The 23140-nt window shown below is 41.7% G+C and overlaps 1 protein-coding gene across 1 annotated transcript in view; it reads right to left on the bottom strand.

Moving 5' to 3' along the window:
- CCDC38 (coiled-coil domain containing 38) overlaps positions 1–23140 on the bottom strand; it is a 41412-nt gene that overhangs the window by 3897 nt on the left and 14375 nt on the right. Inside the window, 8 exon segments of the mRNA XM_079936549.1 lie at positions 1519–1724; positions 2485–2555; positions 2558–2654; positions 2658–2666; positions 6304–6439; positions 7733–7884; positions 9425–9494; positions 14767–14952. Of these exon segments, the coding sequence (XP_079792675.1) occupies positions 1519–1724; positions 2485–2555; positions 2558–2654; positions 2658–2666; positions 6304–6439; positions 7733–7884; positions 9425–9494; positions 14767–14952 (927 nt within the window).

The following is a 23140-nucleotide window of genomic DNA, read 5'->3' as shown; positions in this document are numbered from 1 at the left end:
CAGAATAACCACTGGACAAGTGATAGCTTTTGTATGGATGTATATAATTATCAATGTAACATTCACTGAACATTTTTTATGCAAAATTAGGTGTTATGTTAGGTGCCTCCAAACCATGGGAGAAATCCAGTAAAATTCTCCTTTTGATAAGAATGATAAGTAATTGGAATTAGGTTCATGTATCACTACTGGAAATAGTAGTAATTACAAGATGCAAATGCTCTTAGTATAATTAGTCAAAGGTCATCTTCTGGAAGGAGTGATTTTCATTTATGATTTCTTAAAAAAATTGCTTCATATTCAATAAAATCCCATCAGGATCACCTTAATATATTCTGGACTTTGTTTTTATATGGAGGAAACCATATCCCCCCCCACCCCAGTAATGTAAGCAGTAACAAAGTATCTAATATTAATGGCTACTCTTTGAGTACTTACTATATGCCAAGCATGCTTTAGCGCTTTACATAGATTATTTAATTTAATCCTCACAACAACCCTGTGAGATAAGTTCCATTATTACTGCCATTTTACAGATAAGGAAACTGAAACTTTAGAGAGGTTGTGTGGCCTGCCTAAGGTCACAAAAGTTGTAAATGGCAGAACCTGGATTGAACCCAGGCAGGTCAGCTCTAATGCCCATGCTCATAGCCATAGTTCTAGTATGCCTGCCAACATGTTTTTTTGCTATAACAAGAACATTATTCCACCTATAAGCATTCTCTATATGCTACATTATACTAGGGATCATATTATATTTATAATAATCATTGCCTCAAAGGTAGTATGTACATAAAATCCTTATTTAACTTGGTATGGAAATTTCTAAATCAGTGAATTCTCCGGGAAAGGCCCCAAGCTAGGCAAAGATGTGGGGACATGGGGGCTGGGCAGGGGTGGAGGTGAGGGTGGTGGTATGTGTTCCAGGGATGGCAATCTTCATGAGATTATCTTGAGGAATAAATGAGTTAATGAGTAAATGTGATGTATGTAAGTGTTGGCAGTTAGGAACTGAGGAAAACCCTCATTACATGGCTCTAACTTTCAAACAATTCCTTCATAGGTTGAGTCTCCCTGTAGTTTTCCAATGAAAGGCTCCTAATTCTAGTCTTGGGCCCTTCACCACAAGTATAGTTTTCCTTCTATATTATAGCCCTTTGAAAATTTTCATGTAAGTAGTGAATATTCACTCTGAAAATTCACTTTTTCAGGCTAGAAGGACCCCTTGCCCATCCGAAACTATGTCATTTGCCCCTGATGAACTCTCTCCTTCACAGTGCTCGTTTTACCATTGATAACGAGATGTTTATTTCGTAAGAATATGGATGTTATGTGTCTCCACACTAAATAATAGCTCCATGAGGAGGGCAGGGCTGGGTTTGATTCCACTGTGTCTCTATATTGCGTATAATAGAGACTTGCTGTATAATAGACTTCCTTAATGTGTGTGGAATCCAAGCAAAAACAGCTTCTCATTAAGTCTTTCACTACATTTATATCATAAGACAGTGACTGTACTTTTGCCGTCGTTCTTTCTGTTTCATCCTCTCAATTGCCTCCACGGTTTCTTTGGGAATGGATTCAATGAGATCACTCAATTCCACCAGGCGAGACTCTACTTTTACCAGCTTTTGAACTGGGTTGAGGCTGCCAACCTCAGCATCTCCAATGCAGACTTTGTATACTTGATTAATTTTTTTACTAAGAGAGTCTATCAGTTTTTCCTGAGGTTGAGAAGAAAAGGAGAGCAGAAAACATAAAATTTCATTACTATTTTCTTGTTCATTCAATAAACGTAAAATTCCCTTTTACTATATTATAATGAAAAAGGCTTTTATGTTCTTCTAAGTATTTCCTTTTTTAAAAGAAAAACTTTAGTACAACATAGAACAGTGAGAAAATGCAGCATTGAATTTATGTTATAATTTATAGTCAGATCATTACTATAGTAACACCTTGGATTATTTTCTTTAAAAATATTTCAGTCTAGGTATAAAAATAACTTAATAGGACAGATTGTCTTTTTGCTTGAATGTTTTCTGTATCATTCTCATTCAAGTAGACACTACATAAACATTTTAAATCCTTTTTTTCCCCACTCTAACGCATTTCCTAGCAGCACAGTGTGTGAGCTCCCTTTTTTGCCCTTACTATTCTAATTTGCTAAAACTATAATCCTGTATGATAGTTATTTGCATACATGCCTTATCTCCCCTCCTAGACTGTAAGCACCTGGAAGGCAGGAGCTATTTCTTATTTTTACACTTATATCTAAAGCAGCACCTTGCACATAACTGTGCACTTAATAAATGTTTGCTGATTAAATGAATGCATTCTCTAAGGAAAAAAAAAGTTACAAGCAAACAGATTCCTAAGCTGGCCTGTAAAATCTTTTGAGGAGTTTTTTCATTCTCTCCACTGGGAAGCCATTCTAGTACTCCAGTCTAAGCAGAGGCTTAGGCCAAACCTTGCTGATCCCTGTACCTGGCCACTGTGCCGTTTTAACTGTTGGTAGAGATGCTCGAGCTTGTAGGTAACATGTTTCGGGACCGTAAGGAAACTTTCTGTCTCTCCAGTGTGTACCCGGCATTCGCAGATAAAAGGATCTCAATAAACTGAGCAAAGTAAATCGTTCTCCAGGTAGCATCCTGCCCTCATTCCTGCTTCTGCTCAGGAAGATGAGAATCACCATAAAGCCAAGGACAAATAATCCTCAAGACAGATGTAGCTCCAGGAGCCATGGGAGACCCCTCCTGAAACCACAGACTCATTACAGAGCCACCAACACTTAATTACAAGTCAAGATCTGTTACCAATAGTTTACTTCAAACAGCTTGTCTGTCCCACCTAGTTTAACAAGCTTTCTGATGGTCCTGTTTGCCATAAAGTCCCCCGTTTTTCTTCTAAAGTAACACTTACTGTATTCCCTATTTATATTTAAAATATGCTTCTTCTAGGAAATTTGGAGAAATACAAAATAATGTTAAAGGAAAAAGTAAAAAAAAGCAAAAGTCCTATTTGCCATAAAGCTTTTTTCTTTCCCTTTCTAAATAACATTTATTGTATTCCTATTTATATTAACACATTCCTTTTAGAAACTTTAGATGTATAGAAAAATATAAAAGGAAAAAAGTATAACTCATCAAGGGGCTAAAATATTGTACTTGGATATGGAAAAAATTACTGTAATGTGGGTCATTAAAAATATATATTCTGAGAAAACATCTTTAATATGAGAATGATTAGTAAGTTGATGGAAGTTTTGTGGGGAAACCTCTTGAACACTTAGAAAGAGCTTTAGAGATGGATGGGCAGTGACCTTTCAGCATGTCTTGTTTTCTTTTTAAGTTCTGCCTGTCAAACAGGAGAGGAAAAGACAAGTGGAGATATTTTATTAAGATAACAAGTTAAGAACAGTGTAAGAAGTAGGATTGGGGAATGAGGTTAAAGAAAATACTCATGTATGAAAAAGAGATTGAGGGCCTGGCCCAACAGAGCAGAAGGACAAGGAAAAAGGGAGCTCAAGGCACAGGCCTACAGATGACAGAGAAGTAAAGCATCAGTCCCATCCCTGGAGCTGCCACCAGATGGCGGGCCCAGCCCAGAGCACCTCGGAGGAGGAGCAGCCAAGAGAGGCTGCAAGAAGTGGGAGGAGATGCTGCTTCCTGCTGTGTAGCGGGACAGGATCGGGACAGGACCGTGAAAGGCTCAGAATACTGGATACGAACTCTGGATGCCTTCAGCAGTGAATGGGAAGTGATCTGACCAGAGCAATGATTAGGAGAAATAGTTGTATCAAAACTGGATAGGCGAGGGGGTAGATGTCTAGATGACCTTCAAAGTCCTTTCCAACTCAAGGATTCTGTAATTCTAATCCATGTTATGTTCTGCTGAGTGCTGACTGTAAACAACTTTTGCAATTGAACTTGATTAGCTCCCTGTGCCCAAGAACGATAAAACGAGAGATGAGGACGTTCTGCAAATTGAACAACGGAATAGCTTACATTCCATTTCATGTTCGATAAACAACTGCACAAAACAACATGTATGAATCTCACAAACATAATGTTGAGAGGAAGAAACCAGACAAGCCAGACATATTACATGATTCCATTTATATAAAGTTCAAAAACATGAAAGCTAATCGATGGTGAGAGAAGTAAAGATAGTGGTCATCTTGGGTGTATGGCAGAGACTGGAACGGGGCATGCGGGAGGCTTCTGGGGGTGGTAATGGTGTGTTCACCTTGAGGAAATTCCTTGAGAGATAAACTTAGGATCTGTGCACTTTTCAGTATTACATTATAGTTGAGTTTAAAATTTTATTTTAAAAGTAAAATATTGAATCAAGGAAAAATGTTTTTAGGGGATTAAGTACAGTTAAGAGTGTGGAAATTTTGAAAGAATAAAATACTCATAGCTCCAAAATACCTATGATAATTTATGAATATTAAAATTAGACACAGCTATGCTTATTCACTCATAAAGGATTATGTTTTGCACATTTCAACATATGAAAAGAATGGGAGTGGGGAAGCTGGAAAATTCTTAGAAAAGAATACTTTCCCCTGCCAATTGTCCTGCTCTGCCTCTGCTTCTCTGCCCCAACATTTCACATTTTTGGGAGACACTGTGAATTATTAGCTCCATTTTCCCAGAGTATATAATACACGGATGCCAAAATTACACTTGTGACCCAAATGTCATAGTCTTTAAGAAAGTAATTTTCAGATCAATTCTATCTTCTCCATTTAGGGCTCTGGTTGCTTCAAAGTTTGAGTATTGAAATGCCACTTTTTTTCATAGCCACCCTAAACTTGGATGAAAGGGGCTTGGTGGAGGGCACGGGGAGATACCACTGATATTTACCTGACATTTTTCATGTTACTCAGCTTCAGAATTATTTAAAACAGAATTGAAGGGTGGAAACAACCCAAGTGTCTGTCAACAGATGAATGGATAGACAAACTGTGGTATAAAAATACAGCAGAATATTATTTGGCTGTAAAAAGGAATGAAATTCTGATGCATGCTACAACATGGATGAACCTTGAAAACATGCTAAGTGAAATAAGCCATAAACAGAAGTCCAGATACTGTATGCTTCCATATATATGAGGCAACTTTATAGAGACAGAAAGTAGAACAGAGGTTACCAGAAGCTGGAAGGTGGGGGAATGGGGAATTATTATTTCATGGGTACAGAGTTTCTGTTTGGGATGATGAAAAATTCTGTAAATAGATAATGGTGATGCTTATGCAATATTGCAAATATACTTAATGCCACTGAATTGTACGCTTAAAATGGTTAACTTGTAAATTTTATGTTGTGTATATTTTACCACAATTTAAAAAAAGGTTTAAAAAAACCCCCAGCATTGAAGAACTGAGAGGTGGCTGTCATCACACTTCCTGCTCTGGCAGTGCACAGTCCTATGCCCTCCTACCTCCAGGTGTTATGCCACCCTAGGAAATGTGGGCTGTGAAGGAGCCATAAACAGGTTTGTCTTTTATAACCCTGCCCACCTATGGGCAGGGGAGCATAGTCATCTTCTGATAGAGTCCCCTTAAATCTACCTGTGTTTGAAAATCAAGTTCATAACTATAATTGTGATATTAGTCTCACATATGAGTTTTGAATTTTATTCATTTGAGATTTTTACAAGAAAACCAATGTTAGCTGGAGTTTGTTATGGGTCTTAAAACTAACCTAATCATTCATTCAACAAACATTTATTGAGCACTTACTTTATGAGGACACTAAACTTAGCTGACTAGATAGGGTAAGACAACCCCTACCCTGGGGTTTGCATGGAGCTGGGAGAAACCAGCACGCAAACAGATAAGCACACATGGATCTATGCAGACCCGAAAGAGGCCACAATCTATTACAAGCTCACTGTTGGGAAGATAATTCCTTTCAGTGCTGATTCAGTGATTCCTCTGTTAATTATTTGCCCCTCAAATTAATACCAAAATGATCACAGGTAGTGAAATACTTCATATGTATGGTAATATGTATACTGACTAAAAGAAATGTATTTATAGGCGGGGAAATCTCAGCATCATACTTTGTAACATTTTAAGAGAACTCCAATGCCAATTTAAATGCTTTCTATCTACTGTGAAATTAGCTATTACATATTGACAAGGTAATTATTTCCAAGCTGCTTTCTGGGCTCCATCATCAACCTGGGACTTGTGGTTTGCTTTAATTCCCCTATTCCAATGCTTAATACACAGGGAATGCAGATTATTAATATCATGAGCCAAAATAAAATTACTACAGGCAAAGAATGATTACCTGAGCATCTGAATTACATTCTCCAAAACTAAATAGCCGGGACCTTAATTCCAGTTCTGCTGCTTTTTCCTCTTCTCTTACACAGTTAACCTTAAGCATTTCCTTGTGTTCCAAAAGAAACTCTATGTTGGTATTTCTATTGCAAAAGAAGAAAGAGACCCTTGTCTGTAATTTGTGGTTTAGTGAAATAAGCCATCAGTCAGGAGCTTCAGCACTCCCTCCAGATCATGTGTCAACATCCTATGTCTAGCAAGCCAAATACAAGTTTATATTTTAAGACATTGACAAAGTACATGCAACTTTTCAGGTTTAAGTGAGAAAAATAAATGCACAGATGCTTTTTAACTTCCATCAGGAAGCATTTTTCTCACCCCACCCCCACTTCTGTGGTTCCCCCGAGTCCCCCAAATAGAAAGCAGCAGAGCTGAGGTATCGGGAGCCCAAGCTGTGTGACCTAGTATGTCAGCGTTCTCAAACCTGGCTGATAATCAGAATATCTGAGGAGCCACTGGGTGAAGTACAGACTCCTGACTACTCACTTAGAGATTCTGATATAGATCCCCTTTTCCTGCCCAACCATACCCACCCCATCCCCTCAAATCATATTGTCAGGGCGGGGGCCCCATACACTGAGGACTGGGAGAGAAGAGACAAGGATTAAAAGGATACAGTAGTCTACTGGGTGATTATGAGATTATGGTTTTAGGTTCTTAACTTATGAACAAGTTAATATGTTCCAAAGTTCAATGTAGTTTGACTTAACTATTTAAAATGATTGCTGTCTTCTGATCCAGAAGACTCTTCCCAAAAAAGGTTCTACACATTTTTAGAATGAGTAGATATAAAGGTCTATTCTCTGCAACTTGAAGCTATTTTCCAAAATTGTAATCATATAAAATTTTAGAGTAGAAAGGAATTTTGTGAGTCATCAAATCCAGCCTCCTTCCCAACAGAAATCCTTTTTTATAGTAGCCCTGATATATCAATATGTACATTATAAAATGATATATTTAAGTCACACACAAAAAAAACTTTTGCTGAGAGTCACAGCCAAGTAAAAGGCATTTATTAGCATTATCCAAAGCATGAATTGATTAGCCAGATGCTAGCATAAAACTGTATTGAACAAAAATTAAGGCAGTAGGTGACATTTCAATTCTTTTTAATCTTTTAAATTGTCTTTTATTATTGCTAGCTAGGAAAATATTTTGACAAGTGAAAAGTAGGGACTAAAATTAAACTAAAGCCAGTCTATTCTGTGTAAATATAACTTCTACCTTTTCCACTCTTCAGTGTAAACTATTATTAACAAAAATCCCATCCTAAATCCAGAGAGACCACAAGGAAGGGCCATACATAAATGAGTTGGACTTTATCTCTGGTTAGAAATCGGTTAATAGAATAAGTCTACTTGTTTTTAATGACTTACATTTTATCCTGTATAAGTTTTTCTTTTTTATTTACATCTTTAAGATTTTCATCTACATCTTGGGAGTATTGTACCAAAGTAAGATTCTGCTCTTCCAGCTCTGTGAGGACCTGAAGTAACTCTTCGGGTTCTTTGAAATAAAGTTCTGGCTCCTAATCAATCAATAATGAAGAATATAATTCGCTTAAAAACATGCTACCTGTGTACATGTGACATCTAGGGAAGAAACAGGGGGGTAAAGGAATACCATTCTGATTATGAGGGAGACATGGGCAGAGATTGACAAAGGAGCCTATTTCCACATGAGAGCTGGCCTTCAGGAAGAGAGCACTTTGGGTGTTGGGGGGAGATCAAGGTTGTTAGGGAAGGGGAAAAGGAAGAGGGTGAGGAAAAGAGAAGGAAGAAGGGATGGAGCAGAGGAGGAGGCAAGGGCAGGAAAAAGGGAAAAGGCAGGTCTACAGAAAGGTAAGGGGAGAGGAACAGAAGAACGAGAAAGACAGGAGGCTAAGTGGAGGTCATTTTCTCCCCACATTTTAATGATTTTCTATTTTCCAAAATTTTAAGTATAAGTTTATATTACTTTAAGTAAATTTAATTATTCGCAAGATGACTTGAATATTTGCACACCCATGTTCATCATATTTACTATAGCCAAGAGGTGGAAGTAACCTAAATGTCCATAGACGGATGGATGGGTAAAGAAAATGTGGTATATCCATTCAGCCTTAAAAAAAAAGGAAATCCTGTCATTTGCTACAATATGGATAAACCTGGAAGACCTGAGGACATGAGACTAAGCGAAATAAGCCAGTCATGAGAAGACAAATACTGCATGATTCCACTTTTACGAGGTATATAAAGTAATCAAACTCTTAGAAATGTAAAGTAGAACGTGGTTGCTAGAGGGAGTGGGCATAGGGGAGTTGTTCAGTTGGTGTATAGTTTCAGTTTTGCAAGGTGAAAAAGTTCTAGAGGTCTGTTACACATCAGTGTGCTTATAGCTAACACTACAGTACCATACACTTAAAAATGGTTAAGATGGTAAATTATGTTTTTTCTACAATTAAGAAAAAAAGACTTGGATAAGGTATGTTATACATAATACATGGATGGTGTTTTCAAGTGTTTTTCATTCGTTTTGAGTTTCTGTGGTTGTATATAGTGTGGGATTAGCTCAAAGTCAGGGTTGTAGCCATACAGGGCTGTTTTGTTGAAGGTCAATTTATCTCACAGTCCAGCTACCCAGCATACCTCAAGCCCCAATAAAATGATAAACAGTCAGAAGGTGGTTATTTTTATAGGAAGACTGTAGATAATGTATATCTCCTAAATTGTTACCTTCTTATAGACCTTTATTTATTTATTTTTAATTTTTTTTTTTTTATCTTTTGGCCACACCGTGTAGCATGCGGGATCTTAGTTCCCCGACCAGGGATGGAACCCATGCCCCCTGCAGTGGAAGCACGGAGTCTTAACCACTGGACCACCAGGGAAGTCCTGACATTTATTTTTCATTAAATGTCTGATGACAAAGATGAACTGTATATAACTGGAGAACAGTATCAAAATCATATTTTCTTCTGGAAAGTTGTGGAATATTTGGAATAGGACATTTTAATTTCAAAAGAAGAAATGAGCATTTATACTTTTCACCAAACACAATTTTTAAATCAAGAAAGATAATCTGGTTACCAGATCATAGTCCATATCATCATCTAAAAAGAATTCCGAACTGTCTTCTGAACTGATACTTTCAGCTCGGCTGTAAAAGAAAAAGAAAATGCCTGATTTCTGAGCCACTTTCTGTCAACAGATTTGCTTTCATTTCTAAATTGTCTTTGGAACCTAACGGTAACATAGTTCTTTTCAATAGCCTGTTTAGCCTTTTAGGGAATTGCTGATTGCAGGAATCCATGGATTCCATGAGTATGCAAAAGAAAATCAGATTCAGTCCCAGACAAGGGTGACATATGCAAACAGACCACAAGGAAGGGCCATGCCACATGATACCAATTATTTGAGGTGCATCTATAAAATTTCAAATTTTAAAAAAATTTAGAAAAAACAAACACATGACAATCTACATTGCTACATCTGCTTTGTCCTTTTTAAGGCAGTATTCTTGAGAAACTAAACATGTGCTCTAGTGCTCAAAACAAAACGTGTGTTCCAAGTAACACAATATTTGTCTTTTTAAGAGTAGATTTTACCTTTTAAAATATCTTCTGATCAGGCTGAGGAAATGTTGGTTGGGGGTGGGTGGGTGATGAGGTACATCCTTAAAGAATAATTATATGGCTTGCAAGGTGGCTCTGGAAAAATCCTTTAAGAAGGATAAATTGAAAATGATTGGAATATTAAAAGGGGCAGGGACTAAGGAGAGAGTAAGGCGGCTGTTGGTGTGATCTAGGTAAGTAACACTTTCAAGTAGAGGGTAGTGATGATGGGAAAAGTGAGTAAATGGGTGGGGCTTGGGAGGAGAATCTAGAGATGCATGAAAGAAAGAATTCATGGTAACCAAGAATAGAGCTACTGGGGCCAAAACAGAAGAGACAAAGATGACTCCAATGCTTGTAGTTTGTGAGCCTGGAATAATGGAGGTTGCACTAACAGGGAGGAAAACGGTTAAAGGATGGGATAAGAACAGGATTAAGATCTGCTTTGTTCATGTTGAGTTTGAGGGGACAAAATAACCTACCTGGAGCTGCCCGTTAGGCAATTGGAAATAAGTTGTAGGAAAACTGAGAAAGGGCCATAGAAGTAAATGAATATTTGGGAAACATCCCCTGAGAAAGCATTTGGTACTGCTGTCCATGCCACTCTTCTTGGACTCAGTGATAGCATTTTCTAATCAATCTCCCACCTCTCTGATACTTTTACCTTTTGGGGTTCCTTTTCTTTGGGTCTCTGGTTCCTCAGCCTTCTTGCCTCTCATTCTAACCATTCTTTTGGGCTGATCTCATCCTCTCTCACAGATTCAACCACTGCTAATATACTAACTCTCACATCTCTCTCTCTTTCTCTTGAGCTCTGGACTTCAATGGCCAGCCTCTAACTGGACACCAGTATCCACTTGGGTGTCCCCTGGGGAGCTCAAACAGACACATCCAAAATCACACTCTTTATCCTCCTGCCAGGCTTGCTCCCCTTACTGTGTTCCCAATATCATTGAATGACAACATCATACACCCGGTTGCCACACTAGAAATTTGGGAGTTGTCTGTGGCCACTCGCTTTTCCTCACACTTCCCCCAAAGTATAGGGGACGCCTGTCAATACCACTTCCCTGATGTGTCCCACAGCCTTTCCCTCTTCGTTCCCGCTGCCACTGTCTGGTTGAGGCAGTCCATTATCTCTCACCTGATGAACTGTGACAACAGGCTCCTAACTGGCCTGTCCATTTAGGAGTTTCATCCCTGTCCATTTTATTTCTAGTTTCATCCCTGTCCATTTTATTCTTTAAAATACCACCATATCCAATTTTCTAAAATGCAGATCTGATTGGGTCTCTGTCACACACTTGCTAAAACCCTCAGTGGCTCCCCAGGGCACTTGGAACAAAACATAGACTCCTTTGGATGGCACCACTGCTTCCCTGTTCATGATGCAATACCTATTTACCCCTCGAGCCTCACCCACTTGCACCCTGCGGCCCAGCCATTCTGAACAGAGCCAAACGCCGTCACCCCTGTCCCAGAAGGCCCCTCCCTCTTCCAGAGTGTCCTCACTGACCCCTCCTCCTCACCAGGAGCAGCGTAGATGCCACCTGATCTGGAGGGTGTTCACTGATCCCGCCCTTGCTTTCTGAGTCTCTCACCTCTCATCTGGGCTGAGAGTCCTTCCTTTGCATGCCTGTGGCACCCTGAGCTTATCCTTCCAATGGCCTTATCACATTATAGTGTAACTGACAAATTCCTCGTCTGTCTCCCTCACTAGATGGTAAGCCCCTGGAGGGCAGAGACTGTCTTTTATTTATTGCTGGCCCTGCAGGGCACTCAATAAATATGTGCTGAGTAAATGAAAGAAACTAGGAGAGTGGTGAGCTTTCTGAGAGAATGAATGTGACGTTTGAGTATTACTGTGTGCATCAACATGAAGAATCCTTATGATATTCTGTATTTGATTGTGTCTTGACTCTGTTGATGTCAATATCCTGGTTGTGATATCATATTACAATTTTGTAAGATGTTACTATTGGGGGAAACTGGGTGAACTGTAGTGGGGCCTCTCTGTATTTTTTTCTTACAACTGCGTGTGAATCTACAATTATCTCAAAATGAAAATTTAATTAAAAACACAACAAAACAGTGACTCCTAAATGCCACAGAAGTGCAGTCACCCCAGAGTCCCTGGAATTCAGAGCACAGTATCTGTGTTGGCTTTTGTCATGGATAATACAGTGCTGGCCCAGATCCTTCCTTTGGGGCTGGTGTACCCATCCTAAACATCAATATATTTTCTTAAAAGCTCCCCTGGGGTAGCTAGGGTTGAGAACTACCAATTTATGAAATAATGAGTATAAATGAGTCAATAATCAAATAAGGGAAGAAACAAAAAATGCTTTATAGTCTCATTGCAGCAATTTTGAATGACATGGTAAAATTGCAAACACACAAGTCAGCAGTGGATTCAAACAACTGGGCAGTGAATTCTGAGAGGCAAAGACCCAAGACGCAGGGCGCAGGCAGTTTCTGCAGATAGCAGTTGTAGGCCCTCATCAAAGGATGCAGGGAGGCCTATGAGAGCTTGGTCACCTCAGGAGCACATAGAACCACTACCTCCGGCATCTGTTAACGGTGGGTGTGGATACATGGTACGTATGTTAAAGAAAGGCTAAAAGAAATATTTGCTTAAAAAAAAAATTCACAGTTTTCAAGAGAGTTAATCAATATGTACTGTACTTTGATAAGGATGATTTCTTTTGCTCCTGGGTGGGAGTGGTCGTCTTGCGCGGTTTTGCTGTTCAAAATGTCCAGGCGAAGTCCATGTCATTGGTGATGGTGGAAGTGAAAAAAATAACGTAATTAGAACTGAGTCCTTGTTATTTGGTACAAGATATTCATTTTTTCTGCACCGATATGCCCATTACTTTTTAAAAATTATTATTAGAATAATAATCGTATAGGAAATAGAGCTCTTTTATTCTACTACTTTTGGTTCCAAGCATAAAATCAAAGGCACTGTTTGGGGTGGGGGGGTGCATTTTGTCAAAAACGTGGCACAACTATTAAAGGTCACAAATCAGGGACATAGATGGTGAAATATAAACCATGGTTCTATTTTTACCTAATCATACATATTTCTAATCAGAGATTTTAAAAGATCAATATATAAAATAAAAATGATGGACTTCAATTATTACACCTTGTGGAGAGACCTACCATAGGCCCATACAAGTCGCCCATGCACTCATTCCCCTGACACCAGTGTCTGGGCCTGACCCTGGTCTGAAACTGAGAAGTGGGCAAAACTGGTCTTGGGTCTCTCCATCCACTGACCCCCAGGTCCCCCCCACAGCCAGGCCACACTTCCTCATGCCTGTGCTCTTGTGACTTCCAGTCACCCTTTCTGCTATTCTGTCTTGAAACCACAGCAGGTCCCACTCTCCCACCCTCTACCTGGGAAGTTCCTACTTATTCTTCAAAATCCAGCTCAAACATCACCTCCTCTTAAAGACTCTTCTGGGACTTCCCTGGTGGCACAGTGGTTAAGAATCCGCCTGCCAATGCAGGGGACAAAGTTTCGATCCCTGGTCTGGGAAGATGCCACACGCCATGGAGCAACTAAGCCCATGCGCCACAACTACTGAGCCCACGCACCACAACTACTGAGCCCGCATGCCACAACTACTGAAGGCCGCATGCCTAGAGCCCGAGCTCTACAACAAGAGAAGCCCCCGCTCACTGCAACTAGAGAAAGCCCGCGTGCAGCAATGAAGACCCAACACAGCCAAAAATAAATAAATAAATTTATATATATATATATAAAAAGACTGTTCTAAATACCTCAGGCATAGATCACATTTTTTGCTTTTGCTCCCAGACCCCTCACTATCACTGCTGTATCGTTTGCCCTATTGTATTGTATAGTATAGGTCCAGGGTGCAGAACTATGTCCTATTGGTCTTTGTGTACTCAGAGTCTTAAAAAGAACCCGATACGTTGTATGCCTCCAATATATACATGGTGAGTGGGGGAAGGAAAGAAAATGGATGAAGAACCAGTGGATTCTACCACCGCCATAAATTACCATCTTAAGCTTTTAGACTGATACTGGAACACATATTACTAAAACGTCTTGTTAAGGGATGTTATTTAAACTGAGTGACTTCTATATTCAAGATTTTAAAGAGAAGAAGACATTGACCCCACTACCTACTTCCTCCACCCCCCTCCCCTACACTCTACTCCAGATCCTCTAACCTTAATTGTGTGACCAGGAGATTTGACAAATGAGAAATGTGTCATGTTTTTAGATAGGAAGGTTGATTTTGTAAAGCTGCCAATTTTTCTGAAATTAATTATGTTTTATGGAATTATAATAAAAATGTTACAAAAAATTGGTCAGGGAGTTGGGTGTTGGGTTAGGTAGAACTTTGCATAATGATTCTGAGGTTCATCTAGAAAGATAAACAAATACTTTTTTTTTTTTTTTTTTTTTGCGGTACACGGGCCTCTCACTGTTGTGGCCTCTCCCGTTGCGGAGCACAGGCTCTGGACGCGCAGGTTCAGCGGCCATGGCTCACGGGCCCAGCCGCTCCGCGGCATGTGGGATCTTCCCGGACCTGGGCACGAACCCATGTCCCCTGCATCAGCAGGTGGACTCTCAACCACTGCGCCACCAGGGAAGCCCTCCATGTATAGATTTTTATTACTTCATATCTGAAATTAACCTGAATTTCCAAATTAATAATTTATAATACCAGAGATAGTGGGATAGTGGGATTGTTCAGGTTCTGCTTAAAATAAAAATTCTGACTATTTAATAAAAAACAAACATTGAGGCAGAATATTTTAGAATTAGGGATATTTACTTAATTGAATTTAAGAATATGGGACTTACTTGTCATTATACTTGGAAGCTTGACATTCACATTTTCTTTATTCTTTGACACCCTTTTCGTTGCTTGCTGGATTTGCCATTGTTTTGGAGACAGTTTCAGCAGAAAAAATCCATAGTGCATGTACTCTTTAAGGAGGAATTCTGTTTTTGCTATTTCACTACTCAAAAGAAATAAAGATATGATTAGATATACCTGTGTGAAATCATGTTCATTTTTTAAAAAACATTTTACAAAAGTCATTTTCTTGGTCATGTATTTGAATAATAATTTGTTTAACAAATATTGTAAATATGGCCATAAAAATATGGGCTTCGGGCTTCCCTGGTGGCGCAGTGGTTGAGCATCCGCCTGCCGATGCAGCGGACACGGGTTCGTGCCCCGGTCTGGGAAGATCCCACATGCCGCGGAGCGGCTGGGCCCGTGAGCCATGGCCGCTGAGCCTGCGCGTCCGGAGCCTGTGCTCCACAATGGGAGAGGCCACAACAGTGAGAGGCCCGCGTACCGCAAAAAAAAAAAAAAAATGGGCTTCAATAAGATATGAGACGAGAGGCAAGAAACCTGTAGGACGGCTTCCCTCGTTACACAGTGGTTAAGAATCCGCCTGCCAATGCAGGGGACATGGGTTCAAGCCCTGGTCCGGGCAGATCCCACATGCTGCGGAGCAACTAAGCCCATGCGCCACAACTACTGAGCCCGCACTCTAGAGCCTGCGAGCCACAACTACTGAGCCCATGTGCCACGACCACTGAAGCCCACGTGCCTAGAGCCCATGCTCCGCAACAAGAGAAGCCACTGCAATGAGAAGGCTGCATATTGCAACGAAGAGTAGCCCCTGCTCACCACAACTAGAGAAAGCCCCTAAGAAGCAACCAATGCAGCCATAAATAAATAAATTTATAAAAAGAAACCTGTAGGAATGTTATTTGAATAAAACATGCCCGAGGATATGCACACATAGAATAGACTGATGATCGTGTTACTGGGCAAGGCCTCACTGCCCAGTGTGCATAGATGCCAGTACTATGGCACCGGCTTTTGAGAAAAGAAAGAGCTTTACTGAGAGGTTGAGCGGCAAATCGACAGGAGGCAAGCCTCTCAAATCTGTCTCCTTGCCTGTCAACCTCTCAATAAAGCTCTTTCTTTTCTCAAAAGCCGGTGCCGTAGTATTGGCTTCTATGCGCATCGGGCAGCGAGCCCTTGCCTGGAACAATTTTGGCGACCACAAAGGGACATAGGTCTTCTGAGTGCCTGCCAGAGGCACTGTGGCCCTTAGTGGAGTGTGTGCCTTGCCACCAATCCAGAGTGGCTACCTAGACCGAATCTGTCTAGAGGGTCACCTATCAGGTTCCTGCTTCCCCAGCCCGGCACTCCAGCTTCCTTGGTGCTACTTTCACTTTTGAGAAAAGAAGCAACTCCTGGATCAGAGGTCTTTTGGGCGAGTAAGCTCATTAAAATGCACCTGTGCCTGTCTAATAACCTTGTTGGGATTATAATTTAGAGCTCCAACCTGGGGAGATTTTTGTTGGGTTAGATTCCCAAACCTTGGGTTAGAGTCCCAAGGCCAAGATCATGGGTTAGAGTCCCATATTAAGGGAGACAATATAAAAGGTTCTAGCCACTGAGGTACTCAAAGGATGGGGTTAGAGTCCCAGGCCTTTGGTTTCATTGTTTATCTATGTTTGTCTGTGTCTGACTGTTTTATTTGTTAGGATTGGCTGATAGCGGTTGGCTCTTGTATGACTGTACCAGAACTTTATTAAACCAGATATGAATGAGGGCCCTCTGACTCAGGAGACCAAAGACATTGCTCCCTGGCTAGAAACCTTGCCTTATGGAGGTGTGGGGTTTTTTTTCTCACTTGTCCCTAATATGATTGCCCGAAGGTATTGATACAGGGGTGTATTCTTAATGGAACCAGCCCTGATTACCTTGTTGGGGTGAGAGGGTAAAGGAGAAATGAGGGCGTGTAAAGCAGGAAAATCCTCCATCCCAGAGGAACATACCCTGTTCTTGGGTTAAAGGAATTCTATATAATTGGACACATTTTGGTTTTCCCTTACTGAGAATTTTAACCCTATTTTGCATGAGCCAAACTAACAGGGAGTTAGCATTGAACTGCTTTTAAGTCTCTCTCTATGTAAAAGGAAAGTTTGCTTGGAGGAACAAACATTGGTGGTGGTGCTTAAGGCCATGGACTACATACATGGAGGCCTTGGGCTGAATGCATTCCACCTAGAAATAGCCCAGACGTCTAGATTAGCTCGTCTGTGATCTCTGCTGGGGAGGTAAAATGTTTTGGTCGTCTACCAGGAAGATTAAACACCAACATGCTCAGAAAGGAAGTGAGGGCTTGGGTATTTCAGCCTGTATCTTCCTGAATTCCTCTCTCAAATTCAGCTCCAACTGAGTCTAAGACAGCCTCCTCACTTCACTTTCTTCAAGGTGGTCCAGTCACCTCTCTCACCCTCCTCCTCATCGGGTAAGTTTTCTGAACTGGCAAGGGAGACAGTCTGGACTTTCACAGGCCCCTCTGCAATAGGCAAGCCTGCCCTTAGCACACAGGGGAGAATTATTAGGAGCCTCTGGCCAAATTGACTACAGTCTTGGAGCTGCCGGGCAGCTTCCTCAGCAGCTGGTAGCATGAGTGACTTTCAAGCCACAGTTCTTGGCAATCACCTCTAATGGAAAGTTTCCAGTGTTCCCTAAGTGAACCCTCACATCCATGCTGGCCATCTTTGACTCCTCATTGGATTCTCGGGGGAATTCATACAGCCAAGTTGTGAATAGTCACTACTTCATTTGCTTGCTTCTTTCCAGAAACCAACTAGGGGAAGAAATTGGTTCCCAAATTGTACGGTTCTTGCTTTCTCCCTCACACCTCTTGAGGCTGTCTGCTGTTCTGGGTGGGGTGGGGTCGGCGGGAGTGAGGGAAGGCCATTTTCTAGAGGTTTGCAATCCGTAGACTGTTCTCAGCTCTTGGGTTTGAAACCTGGGGTACTGGCTAACTGTTGACTTATGAGTTGCTTGTTTGCACACTCTCTCCAAACGTCCATTCTCAGGGGGGCCAGCTAACCCCTCAGAATCAGCACTAAGGTGGAATCATTGAGGGGGCAAGCCCTGAGTGTGCCCAGGTGCTTCCTACAAAGGAACAAAGTATGCCCTGAGCCCCAGATTGGCAAACCCTGGTGCTTTCCTTCATCTCCCATGAACTCAAGGGTTTTCCAGGTGCAGCCAGCATTGCATCCCACGGACGTCGAGTCTCTGATAAGACTGACGTCGGGCCCAATCCATGGAGGCTGGGAAGAGGGAGCAGGCGTTTGCTAATGGCAGTTGTTCCAGGCTCTTCCGTGTTTTTGCTGGCCAAGAAGTAAAGTGCTTGGAGCACAACGATGGAGGCAGCCCGGTCAGCCAACAACAGAGCTCCTGCTTCACGAAGGGGCTTTTTTTTTCTCCAGAGGATGGACTTCCACATGGAGAAATCTTGGCTGTCCTACCATCAGCTCTGCCTTGCACTGTGAATATCAACTTTCCTCAGATCAAGAGGTAGCAGGTACAAGTCACTTGACTGTTTTTTCTAACTTATTTTGCAATTTTTTCAGCAGTGTAACCAAATTAGGTCTTTATATCACAATAAGAATTTGCAGAATAGATGTAAAATCATGGTTCAGAGGCAAGACCCTCAGGAAAAGCCTGTCTTGCCTGCAGTCAGAGCCTAATGATGATCTCGACTTACTCCACTTGGCTTCGCCTTGGGCGCCCTGTGGCCCTCCCGCCATACGAAGGGGGAAGTCCTGCGTGGCGTGCCAAGACTTCTACCAGCAATCCTCCTACAGCCACAACCAGCCCTACCCTCATACCCTCCTTACCAGAGAGTCAGAAGGGATCGGCTCCCCTCCCCGTACATGCCAGCGTATTCAATTGAGTCCACGTGGTCCTCTGCCTCAGGCAGGGCAATATCCCTTAAGACAAGTTCCTGCCGATCTAGATGACCAAGGTCAACCCAGGGGGTTGGTATCTGTGCACTCCCCCCTTTTCTACCTCTGATCTATGTAACCGGAAAAAAACCATATTTAAAGCCCAGCTTTCTGTACATGCCTGATGCCCCCATTCCCTTGTTGGGGCAAGATCTACTAACAAAATTAAATGATTTTCTCACCAGACATTAAAGTACTCCCAGATCAAACCTGCGCCCTCTGAGCTGCACTATTACAACTGGGAGACCCGTCCTTGAGGAAATTCCACAAAAGGTAAGAGCGGATGTTTGGGCTGCAGGAAGGCCAGGGAGAGTCAAGATGCCTGACTCAATAGTAGTAAAACTCCATCCAGGCACCAAGGCTCCCAATTTAAAGCAATACACTTTAAACAGGTATTCAAAGAAAGGTGTAAACCCTCTGATAACCACCTTTCTTAAATGCCAATTAATCGGACCTCGTCAATCCCCATATAACTCTCCAATCCTGCTGGTACAAAAACCCAGGGCCAGAGATTATTGTTTTGTACAGAATTTGAAAGCCATTAACCAAACTGTAGGGGATATACATCCCGTGATGCCAAATCCTTATATTTGCTTCTAGTAAAACTAAGGAAACTTCAGACCAAAATGCAACCCTCACTTTAAACTTTCTGGCAGACTGGGGACAAAGTCTCCAGGGGAAAAGCGCAAATTTCTCAACCGACTGTAAAATACCTAGGATTTGAGTTATCAAAAGGAAAAGATCCCTTATTGCTGGATCGAAGGGAAGCGTTAGCTAGGGTAGCTGTACCCACGACCAGAAGGCGATTGCTAGGATTCTTAGGAACGGCTGGGTTTTGTAATATTTGGATTCCTAACTTTGGACTCATGGCCAAACCCCTGTACGAGGCTCTTGAAGGAAATGACAATGAGCCATTAAGTGCACTGTGGAATGCCGTAAGGCATCTCATACCATACAAATGACTGAAGAAGTCTGTTCTAGCTGTCCTAACCTAACTCATCAGCCTTTAGAAAATGCAGATATGAATATGTTTATGATCGGGAGCAGCTTCGTGGACTGGGGACTCCAGAAGGCGGGGTACACAGTAGTAACTCCTCAGGAACCTTAGAAGCAGAAGCCCTCCCTCCAGGTACGTCTGCCCAGAAGGCAGAGCTCACAGCCCTCGTAAGAGCCCTGTGCCTCAGAGCTAAGAAAAAGGTAACCATTTATACTGAGTATGCCTTCTCTGTCATGCATGCCCATGGGGCCATGTGGAAAGAGAGACATCTACTAACATCAGGAAGGGAAGAAATTAAGAGGAGATACTGGCCTTATTAGACTCTATTATAATGCTGGAAGAAGTAGCCATAGTACATTGCCCGGGCCACCTAAAGACTGATATTAATAGAGCTAAAGGAAATATTCTGGCTGATCAGGCTACAAAATGGGCAGCCAGAACCCCAAACCCAGATCCTAAGGCCCTAGCACTCATTCCACTTACTCCTGTTCAAGCTCAGTATTTAGAAATGGATTCAGAGAGAACAGAGTAAGGGGGATTTCATGCTGATTCTCAAGACTTAAAGGGTGATCAGTACCAAACAACCAAACAAGGCTGGATTTATACTGAATAGGGACTAGTGCTCATTTAATGGAAAGAATTACTACTCATCTACATCAAGGAATGCATCATGGGAGGGAGGCAACCTATCATTGTCTACGACAGTTTATTGTTGGTCCACAGATGCAAAGGACCATTTAAAAGGTAATACAGAATTGCAGGATCTGCGCCAGAAAAATACTAAAACCGGGCCACCCACAGTAATAAAAGGGGTGCAAACCCGACAGACAGAACCAGGAAATGACTGGCAAATAGACTTTAATATATGCTGGTATTTGTGGACACCTTCACAGGATGGGTCGAAGCTTTTCCACGTTGGACAGACAAAGCTTCCAAGGTAACAGAGGCCTTACTGAAAGAAATTATCCCTCGTTTGGGGTTGCTTCATTCAATTAAATGACAACAGAGGTAACTCAAGGGGTGTCTGCAACCCTCACAATACCATGGAAGTTACATGCTTCATGGAGACCTCAGTCTACGGGAAAGACTGAAAAGATGAATCGTACCTTTAAAGACAATTGCATTAATATGTAAGGAAATCCACTTAACTTGGGCTAAGGTCTTATACCAGTTTCCCTGCTTAGGGTAAGGGTAGCCCCTAGAAGTAAGTTCCAGTTGAGCCCTTATGAAATGTTATATGGGAGACACTTCCTGAAGACTAAGTATTATTGTAGTCTTGAAAATGATCATACTATAAAAGAATTAGATACTATAGAATGTGTACAGTCTCTAGGTGTTACTTTATCTGCTATATCTAAATATGTTTCTAGTCCATAAATGTTTCCCACAGACATTCCCCTGCACTGCATAATCTCAGGGGATTGGGTCCTCCTTAAAACTTGGAAAAATCAACACCCTGAGAATCAGCTGCAACCTGAGTGGAATGGACAATTCCCAAACAGGGCACACTCTCCATGGACTGGAGGAAACAGGAGGACCCAACTGTCCTAACACGGGAGGGAAACCCACTACTGATTTCCCCACGCTCATTACACTTGTGAACCCTTAACTGACCTTAAATTACTTCTCCAAAAGAAACAGGAGAGCTAAGGCTCCACCTGGCCAGGAAGAGAAATGCAGACAGCTTCAACCTGAGTCCAGATCAGGCCTATATAAATCCAAATTCAATCACTCAAAATAACATATTTTCTTGCATTCCCAAAGAAATAAGGTCCATTTTTGAAGGACTGTTAAAATTAGGAGTTATAGTTCTGTGTATCTTAGAGTTAATCCTTTTACTCATCAAATTTTGTACTTATTGTCTGCATTTTATTTTAAAAAGGCCTCCCCAGCTCGCATGATGATTGCCAAGACGTAGGAGTTCAAGGTGGGACTCATAAGTAGTTACATTTAAGTGCAAAACAATTTCATTCCTCTTATAAAAATCTAAGCCCTTTAATCAGCAGGGAGCAGGTAGGGCGGTCTTGCCCTCTTTCCCTCAAGACTGAGGAGGTGTACAAAGACAAAGGAAACTGAAACAGCATGTAAAACATTGACCAGGGGCTTCCCTGGTGACGCAGTGGTTAAGAACCCGCCTGCCAATGCAGGGGACATGGGTTCGAGCCCTGATCCGGGAAGATCCCACATGCCGTGGAGCAACTAAGCCCGTGCACCACAACTACTGAGCCTGCGCTCTAGAGCCCGTGAGCCACAACTACTGAGCCCGCGTGCCACAACTGCTGAAGCCCACCCACCTAGAGCCCATGCTCCGCCACAAGAGAAGCCACCGCAATGAGAAGCCTGCGCACCACAACGAAGAGTAGCCCCCGCTCAACCCAACTAGAGAAAGCCACGCGCACAGCAGCAAAGACCCAACGCAGCCAAAAATAAATAAATAAATATTAAAAACAACAACAACAACAACATTGACCAGCTTAAACTGGTTTGCCTCAAATAGGTTGTTGATTCATCAAACTTTGAGTTATTTTAAAGACGGCACCATGCATGTGCTAGACAGGAACCCATGTCTCCAGGATGACCCCAGAACAAAGAATCTTCAGTCTACGAACTTAAAGAATAGAAATGTTGCCACCAGAGCCCTTTACAAAGAGAAGAGTCCTTAAATGAGGAAAATCTGGCTTCTAGCAGCTCGAGTAGCTTATGTGGACTGACTTAAGACTAGCCAATCAGCTTATTCCCCCAACCCCTCACATTTCGCCCCAAACCCTGGATCAGGGAGACAGATTTTAGCCCTGCCTCCTGCCTCCTTGTCAGTCAACCTCGCAGTAAAGCTCTTTCATTTCTCAAAAGCCCGTGCCATAGTATTGGGTGCTATGTGCATCAGGCAGTGAGCCCTTGCTTGGTAACAATAGATTTACTCTCCTTATTTCTGAGGGAAATATTGTGTTAAATTTCAGATATAGGGAGAAATTAGAAGACAGCAAAAGATGGCACTTATGTAAGAAGAAGAAGGGAAACTAACACTCAGCGAGCATCTATGGACCGGGTAATATGCAGGGCACATTGCATGTATGATTTCATCCTCAGTACAGGATAATACTGATGATAATAATAATAATACATATTGTTATTCCTATCTTTTGGAAAAAGAAATAAATGACTTGCGAAGTCATCTGTGTGGTAAATGAGCAAAGTCAGCACACAAACCTGGGTCTGTCTGACTCAGATGCTCACACTCTCAACAATACCCGGTGACTTGGACAGAAAGCCTTCCCCCAGCCTCGCATTGCTTTCCCATAAAACCATGTTACAAAATGGACCCAGAAGGAATGTTGAAAATAACAATGAAGGTCCTTGTGAAAGGGAGCTCCACT

The sequence above is a fragment of the Stenella coeruleoalba genome (assembly GCF_951394435.1).
Source record: "Stenella coeruleoalba genome assembly, chromosome: 11".
NCBI lineage: Eukaryota > Metazoa > Chordata > Mammalia > Artiodactyla > Delphinidae > Stenella > Stenella coeruleoalba.
The sequence above is the reverse complement of the archived record's forward strand: the minus strand, read 5'-3'. Positions and strand labels throughout refer to the sequence as shown.